At 47.7% G+C, this 8,627-nt stretch overlaps 1 protein-coding gene across 3 annotated transcripts in view; it reads right to left on the reverse strand.

Moving 5' to 3' along the window:
- SYDE2 (synapse defective Rho GTPase homolog 2) overlaps positions 1-8,261 on the reverse strand; it is a 66,607-nt gene extending 58,346 nt beyond the window's left edge. For all 3 annotated transcript variants that reach the window (XM_060202269.1, XM_007524742.3, XM_060202270.1), the window contains exon 1: positions 6,449-8,261. In XM_060202269.1, coding sequence (XP_060058252.1) covers positions 6,449-7,817 — 1,369 coding nt within the window. In that variant the 5' untranslated portion in view covers positions 7,818-8,261. The remainder of the gene's footprint in view (positions 1-6,448) is intronic.
- Between the last annotated feature and the right edge of the window lie 366 nt (positions 8,262-8,627).

Below are 8,627 nucleotides of genomic sequence, written 5' to 3' on the forward strand. Positions count from 1 at the left end.
ACTCTGGATGCCAGGAACTGAATTCCAGACCATATGCTGCAAGTTCTGCACTGTACTGAGTCACCATCCCAGTCACAAAATATACAATGTCCAGTTTAACACATGATTTTATGCTGGATTTGTAATTCTCAGAATTTTCCTGCCACCAGTAACTACAATGTCTTGAGCATTCTTCTAAAAACAAAAAAAACAATAAAAGCTATTGGACTACATGGCAATACTTCTCTAAGAGAGATCTATAGCTAAGAGATGGAGAGGAGAGGATAGGAGAGGAGAGGAGAGGAGAGGAGGGGAAGGGAGGGGAGGGGAGGGGAGGGGAGGGGAGGGGAGGGGAGGGGAGGGGAGAGGGAGAGGGGAGGGGAGGAGGGGAGAGGGGGAGGGGAGGGGGAGAGGGGAGGGGAGGGGGAGAGGGGAGGGGAGGGGGAGAGGGGAGGGGAGGGGGAGGGGAGGGGAGGGGGAGAGGGGAGGGGAGGGGAGGGGGAAAGGGGAGGGGAGGGGGAGGGGGGAGAGGGGAGGGGAGGGGAGGGGAAAAACATATGCCTGCAGCTGCTTTTCTCCAAGGTTAACACATAAACGAATTTACTTCCTGGACAGACAACTCCACCAATGTGTCCTGGAGCTCCACTTCCTCAGAGCCCCGCCCCACTAGGGAAAGAGAGAGGCTGGCTGGGAGTATGGATCGACCTGTCAATGCCCATGTTCAGCGGGGAAGCAATTACAGAAGCCAGACCTTCCACCTTCTGCACCCCACAATGACCTTGAGTCCATACTCCCAGAGGAATAAAGAATAGGAAAGTTATCAGGGGAGTGGAGGGGATACGGAGATCTGGTGGTGGGAATTGTGTGGAGTTGTACCCCTCTTATCCTATAGTTTTGTCAATGTTTCCTTTTTAATAAATAATTTTTTTAAAGATTTGAGGAAAATAACTTATTGGAAAAATTCGTAAAGACAGTATCATTCATAAAAACAAGAAATTAGAGCTACAAACAAGAAAAGTGAAGAAACATGAGCACACTCACTGCAGGAATCAAGGCCACTTTCAGCTGTACTGCACAAGCCAAACACTGAATACTTTCGTTTCTGCTGCCCCCACAGCTTCACTGGGGCATGGCTCCTGCAAAATTCCACAGCTCCTTTCAAACTCCTTTCTTTTTCTCCCCCTTCTCTTTTGTTTTCTTTCGTTTCTTTCCTTCATCGTTTTTCTATTTCCTTTAAATTTTCATTCGATAGGACAAGGGAAATTGGGCGGGCTGGGGAGATAAAGGTGGGGGGAGAGAGACATCTGCAAGCCTGCTTTACTGCTAGTGAAGCTTTCTCTGTAGGTGGGGCCGGGGGGCTTGAACCTGAGGCCTTGTGCGTTGTAGTAATGTGTGCGCTCAGCCAGGCGCACCACCAACCCAACCCTTTATTGCCTTTTTCCCAGAGAAATGAAATAAGAGAAAGAGAGGCACATAATAGCACTGGTTACCACCGTGCATGGTGCTGCCATGAATGGCAAGGGGACGTGTGACCAGGTGTGTGGTGAAGCCCGCTCTCTACCATGGGACTAGCCTCCGGTCCATACCAGTTTGCTAGAACTTTGAAAGAATCATCTAAAGATTCTAGGCAGGGGGCTGGGCACTGCTGCACTCAGTTAAGCGTACATATCGCCTTGCACAAGGAGCCTGGTTCAAGCACCGCCCCCCAACCCCCTGCTCTCCACCTGCAAGAAACATGCTTCATGAGTGGGGAAGTAGGTCTGCAGCTCTCCATCTATCTATCTGCCTATCTTCCTTCTCAATTTCTGTCTGTCCTGTCAAATACAAAAATAAATAAATAAATAAATAAATAAATAAATAAAGCAGAAAAAGAAGATCCTGGGTAAAATGTTAATAAGTTACAGGTCTTTGTGTGTTTCTTTGACAGATCATGAAACAGAAAAGTGGAGTCAAAGCAGACTAACTTTTTTTTTTTAAGTATTAATAACAAGCCAAAGATAGGAAGATATACTGTTGTGTGGAAAACTGAGAAATGGTAGTATGAATGTGCAAACTACTGTATTTACTGTTGAATGTGAAACATTAATCCAATAAAGAATTTTTTTAAAAAAAAAGGATAGGAAGACAGCCTAATGATTATGCAAAAGACTTTCATGCTTGAGACTTTAAGGTCCCTGGTTCAATCCCCAGCCCCACCATAAAGCAGAGCTGAGCAGTGCTATTTGCTATATTAAAGTGGCTTCCCAATCTTTCTGAAGCTCACACCAGGGTGTTGTCTCCAAGTCGCCATCTTACTTGCCAATCTTAAGGCTTGCAGAAACTTGATAATATTTACTACTTAATGGTTTCAGATTTCTTTTTTTAAACATTTTTTAATATTTATTCATTTATTTATTCCCTTTTGTTGCCTTTGTTGTTTTCTATTGTTGTAGTTATTATTGTTGTTGTTAGGACAGAGAGAAACGGAGAGAGGAGGGAAGACAGAGACGGGGAGAGAAAGACAGACACCTGCAGACCTGCTTCACCGCCTGTGAAGCGACTCCCCTGCAGGTGGGGAGCCAGGGGCTCGAACCGGGATCCTTATGCTGCTCCTTGTGCTTTGCGCCACGTGTGCTTAACCCGCTGCACTACCACCCGGCTCCCAATGGTTTCAGATTTCTTAAATAACTGTCTCAATTAAGAGCAAACTGGCCAGTCTGTGGACACTACATACCCAACTGCACCAAGTGGTCGGCATCATTATACCAACAAAAATCTTCAGTTCTCCGTAGGAGTCGGAAATCAAAATAAGACATTTTGGCTACACTTATCAGAGAGTCTCATTTTTTTTTCCAAATTAACTAGATTCTGTATCTCTAATTCATTATATGATTACTCTGGATTATAAATTATAAATATAACTTTATTTTGATGGAAAAGGTCCTCGTAAAAAGTTATCTAAACTTTGTAGCCTATTTAAAATCTTTATGCAGCCAAGAGAACACATTTCTTCATCTGGCCTGTTCAATTAATTATTTAGATAAAATTATCAGAAAATAGAATTAAAGCAGCATTAATATAAATGAAGTAAACATTTACAAACAAAAGTTGTACATGCATACCACAATTTTGTTTGTTTGTTTGTTTGTGAGGGGAGGCGAGAGAGAACCAGAGCTTCACTCCTACACATGCATGCCATACCTAGGTCTAACCCAGGACCTTATGCTCCCAAGTTCAGTGCTTCCTAAACTATGTTACCTTCCTACTCACAGTAACTGGTCGGGTTTTTTTGTTTGTTTGTTTTGTTTTTGTTTTTGCCTCCAGGGTTATTGCTGGGGCTCCGTGCCTGCACTATGAATCCACTACTCCTGGAGGCTATTTTTTCCCTTTTTGGTTGCCCCTGTTGTTTATTGTTGTTGTTGTTGCTGCTGTGGTTGTTGTAGGATAGTACAGAGAGAAATGGAGAGAGGAGGGGAAGACAGGGGGGAGAGAAAGCAGACACTTGCAGACCTGTTTCACCACCTGTGAAGCGACTCCCCTGCAGGTGGGGAGCCCTGGGCCTGGAACTGTGATCCTTACTGTGGTCCTTGAGCTTTGTGCCATGTGCGCTTAACCCGCTGTGCTACTACCTGGCCCCCAACTGGTCATTTGTAAATATCCTACAACCTATTCTAGGATTCTCACATCTTCTCTGCCACTTTCAAGAAGTTGCTCTCTAAACCTTGTTAGAATTCCACCCATCTCCTTCCTAATGCAGGTAACGTAATAAAACTGGATCAAACCTCTATAAAAACTTTAGAGCCACTCTTGTATCTTTTGAAAAAATAGTTTTATTAACTTATTAACACAGATGGGGGAGGGGATGAAAACCACAGCATCACTCTGCCACTAACTAAATCTGGGGCCTCATGCTCCACAAAGACCAGAACCCTACTTTCTGAGTGGATTACCTCCCAGGTCTCATTTTACATAATTAGGGACTTGGAGAGTTATAGGCACTTCTGTTTGAATCCACCCAGTATTACCAGTTTGAGTCCATGTGTTTGTATGCACAAACCATATACTAGTGTGAGTGACCTTGGGAAAACTATTTAACCTCCATTTTTCTGTTGTTAGTTTTATACCACAGTTTCACTAGGAAGGGGAGTTGTAACAAAGACTGAAAACTATCAATACATAAAGTGTTTTGAATGGTTTGAGTAAGTTCAACTAGCCTTCATAGAAAATAGCTTAAAAAATAAACTTTCCAAATCTTTACCAGATATGTAGACACTATACAAATTATGTTTATCTTTCCTAAAAGATAACTTGATGCGCTGAATAAAAATAACATCTGAAAAAGTCATTTATACCAAAGCTTATCTAAGCTTTTGCTTGGATGTTTTTTTGTTGTTGTTGTTAAATATCTAAAGTACAACCATATGCTAATTCTACTTATTAACTTGAACTTCTTTTAAAGTTTCATTCTCTTAGTTCCTCGATGGAGAAATCCATGCAGGGGCCAAGCACCTAGTTGCATGCACATGTTACAATGCTCAAGGACCCAGGTTCGAGAACCCAGCCCCCACTTGCAGGGGGAAAGCTTTACAAGTGGTGAAGCAGTGTTGCAGGTATCTCTGTTTCTCTCCCTCTCTATCACCCCCTTCCCTCTTGATTTCTTACTGACTCTATCCAATAAATAAATACTTTTTTTAAAAATCCATGCATTCATTAAGAACTGTACATTTATTATTACTTTGTAAATCCCTTAATGTTTATACAACCAGGGTCATTAAAAGCTACCAGATGGTAAAAGTTTAACATCTGCAACAGGGACAAAATAGATTGGACTAAAATTTAATAGAAATTCTTGTTATGGCTGAAATTTAACTATCTTACAAAAAGCTAACTGAATCAATATCAGGGTAGATAAAAAATGTGGTGACAAAAAATAGTAGATGAAAACTTCTTGGAATGCATGCTTTAAGATGAATTTATTGTAGAACAACCCTCTACAAAAATTTTGCATCCTAATATCATTTTACTCAAATGAAACAGAATAAAGTTATGGGAAGATTGTGACAGGTGTAGATTAGAGTCAAAGATTTAAAAAACTTTTCAAAGTTATATACACTTTGAATAATTTAATTTATCCCCATTGTGTAAGTTTTGTGAATTTTCTTAATTTTTTTATTATTATTTATCTAGCTAGGACAGAGAGAAATTGAGAAGGGCAGGGAAGATAGAAAGGGAGAAAGACACCTGCAGACCTGCTTCACTGCTTATGAGGTGACCTCCTGCAGGTGGGGAGCCAGCTGGGCCTCCAACCGGGATCCTTGAGCAGGTCCTTGGTGCTTTGCACTATATGCGCTTAATAACCCTGTGCGCTACCACCCAGTTCCCAGTTTCGTGAATTTTTCTCTCCACTGTGTCGTAATGTTGGTTAAAAAAGAAAAGAACATAAACTAATGTATATAAACCTAGTTCTGTCAGATCTTTAATTCTCACCAGAAAACTGCCAAATACTTTGAGAAGTTTTCACATATCAACATTTAGTCTTTATCTTCACTAAAAGTTCTTACATTTAAGAATGCAGCTTTAAAATCCCATGTTGACTTTGGCTCGGGGTGAAGGTACATTTCTTTCAGAAAAAAACTTTTTTTTTTTTTTGCTATTTATAACATGAGATATTTTAGAACCGATAAATTTAAATCTCCGGTGAAATATTTTAAATAGGGAACAATCCTTTCCTATGGGAAAATACTTAAATTAACAAGTAATTTTCTAAAAATAGATAAGTGTTCTTGTAATTAAAATATTATACTCATATCCTTGATTTTCTCACAATAAAAATCTTAAATTTATTAGAATATTTGGGGGAGGGAGGAAAAACGGGAGGATGAGAGTGGAGATGAGTAGATGATAGCCTACCTGACTGAAAATAAATTTTACTTATACTAGTTTGAAGGGTTTGGGTTGGTTGTGCTTATGTGGCTGTGTGTGCCTCACCTTTTGGGAGGTGGATGGGGGGGAGGGGGTAGTGAGTTAAATGACTGTTTATGAAGCCCGCCCGTAAAGTCTCCCTTGGATGACATTCAAATTCACAAACTCCACAAAAGTCCCTACGGATTTGCCTAGAGCTACACAGAATAAAAAAAAAAAAAAAATCATGACAGCACCGCCCATCTCTAAACCTACTGAAAAGCATATGGGTAAACTTCACCTTTCCTCAGTGCTGTGATTCGAAGTCGGCGCACTGCGTCTTCGTGAAGAAGAGAACAAAAAAAAAAAAAATCAAGCTAGTCTAAATCAACAACAACAACAACGCGTGAACGCACGATACTAAGTCATCTCGAGATCGCAACAAAGTGCCACTTACAATGACAACTTATTTCGGCATGGGCTCACGGTTGTCTGCTAAAATACAATCCATTCCCCTCTTTTTTAAGACAGAAATCTACTGGATAAATAATGCTCGGAGGGTCTGCATTGGGACCGCTCAGTGTCCTACCTGTCAGCGTGATTCTTTGGTCTGGAGGCACCGGGAGAAATTGGCTTTCGTGCATTTTCAAAGGACCCAGATTTGGGGGGGTTGTTTGCACTCCCGTGACTTTGGGGGGTGTCCCACGGGCGCGACCCTTCATGCCCAGGGACAGCAAACGGCCTTTGTACATCCACTTCTGCAGCTTCTTGACTGTCACCGCGGGAGGTTTGAAGAAGGGGAGTCCGTCCTGGCTGTCTCCACTGCCGCAGCGGATCACAGAGGATCCCGCGGGGTCCCCGAAAGGGTTTTCAGAAGAGCAGCCTCGGTCCCGGGAGCCGGGGGTCCGGAGTCCGGAGGGCGCCGGGGCCCCCGCGCTGCCTCGGCTCCAGCCGTGCATCCCGCCTCCACGTGGCGGGGGCTCGTCCCGGGCCCCGCGCGGGCCGCACCTGAGCCAGCTGTCGCTCGGCCACCGCTGCACGCGCGGCGGCGTGGCGCCCACCTGGAGGCTCTCGAGGCTTCTGCTGGAGCACAGCCGCACCCGAGGGGGGCCCCGGCGGCTTCCCCCGGACTCCCCCGGAGGCGACCTAGGCGGGGACACCTGCTGCCAACAGCGGCCGCCGCCTCCCTTCTCCCAGTCCTGGGGGCGAGTTTTGCGCTTGGCGATGCCGCCGGGAGAAGGAGCCTGGCCGGGAGCCTGCGCCCCCGCGGGGCAGCCGCGATCCACCCAGCCCCGCCGCGCGCCCGACTCAGGGGGCAGGTCGTGCATGGCCTGGATCAACAGATAATAGGCCTCTCGCAACTGGGTCTGCAGCCTGCCCGTCTCCCGGCGGCCGCCCTCCGCCCCCGGGGAGGAGCTCGCCCCCGGGGGAGGCGGGGGCCACCGCTCCGCCTCCGCCCCCTCGACCTCGGGCTCCCGCTGCGGCTGGAGCGCGCCCTGGGCGCCGCCGGGCAGGTTCTCATAGTAGTCTGCGCCATCGTCCTCTTCCTCCTCCTCCTCCTCCTCCTCCTCCTCCTCCTCCTCCTCCTCCTCCTCCTCTTCCTCCTCCTCCTCCTCCTCCTCCTCCTCGCTGTCCTCGGAGCTCGGCGGGGCGTGCAGAGCGGCGAGCTGCAGCCCCGGGTCCGAGGGGGCGGCCTCCTTCCCGCCGCGAGGCCGAGGCCCGCGCTCCCCCGGCTGCTCCCGGCGCCCTCCGGGCTGGCGCACCGGCAGGGGCTGCTCCGAGCTCGCCGCGCGTTCGCGAAAGGGGGCGCCCGGGGGACCCCCGGCGACTCCCTCGGCTGCAGACGAGGCCGCCACGGTCACTGCAGCGGCGGCCGCCCGGAGTCCGAGCCCCCCGGCAGCGCGGGGACCCCGCCGCCCCCGAAGCCTGGACAGGGTCCTCCGCAGAGGGTCCGCCATCCCCCGCGCCTCAGCAGCCAGGCTCGTCCCCGCCGCCACCGGGAGAAGTGCGCGCCGCGCTCCCCAGCAAGCCGCGCTCCTGGAGGCGGCGGCGGCGGCTCCCCATGACCAGCGCCGGCCCTCGCGGGCTCCTCACATACTTGAAATAACTCAGCCGCGGGAAGGGGTGGGGGAGGGCGGCGGCGCCGCAGAGCGCATGCCCCGAGCCCCCGGCCGCGACGGGGCGCGCGGGCTGCGAACCCCAAGTGGGCGCGCGGCGCTGGGCAGGCGGGGGGCGCAGGGAGGGAGGTGGCTGAGCGCGCACAGTCTTGGGGGGTAGGGGGATGGGAGGGGGGGGACCTTGAGACTCCCGGCAAACAAACTTGCAAAAAAGATCAGTCTGGGTGGATGGTTGCAAAGCATTGGTGAGCGAGCCCGAGAAAGAGAAAGTGTCCTCCCTGCCGACTTGCCACCCCATCACCTTCATCACCATGGCGTGAGGCGTGGCTAATACAGCAAGTCCCAGCTTGAGAGGAAAACAAAGATTGTTTTGACGGACCAAATGAGTACAGGTGTAATCTCATCTAGTGCAATGTGTCCTGGAAACGTTCCGAAGAATCATTCATTGCGCATGGGGTTAGCTATTCAAAAGAAACTTGGTTGTGATTTCTTGTCAGTAAGGGGGCATTCTTGTGTCTCAAAAAAAAAAAAAAATCGCTTTTGATGTCTCTTTTAATTCCGTTTTTTTTTTCTTCTTTCTTTTTTTCCTCGCGCAATGGGTGCTAACACAAAAAGAATTCTAAACAGCCTAGACTTGTAAAATGGAGTCGC

This window comes from Erinaceus europaeus, chromosome 11 (genome assembly GCF_950295315.1).
Source record: "Erinaceus europaeus chromosome 11, mEriEur2.1, whole genome shotgun sequence".
Classification (NCBI taxonomy): domain Eukaryota; kingdom Metazoa; phylum Chordata; class Mammalia; order Eulipotyphla; family Erinaceidae; genus Erinaceus; species Erinaceus europaeus.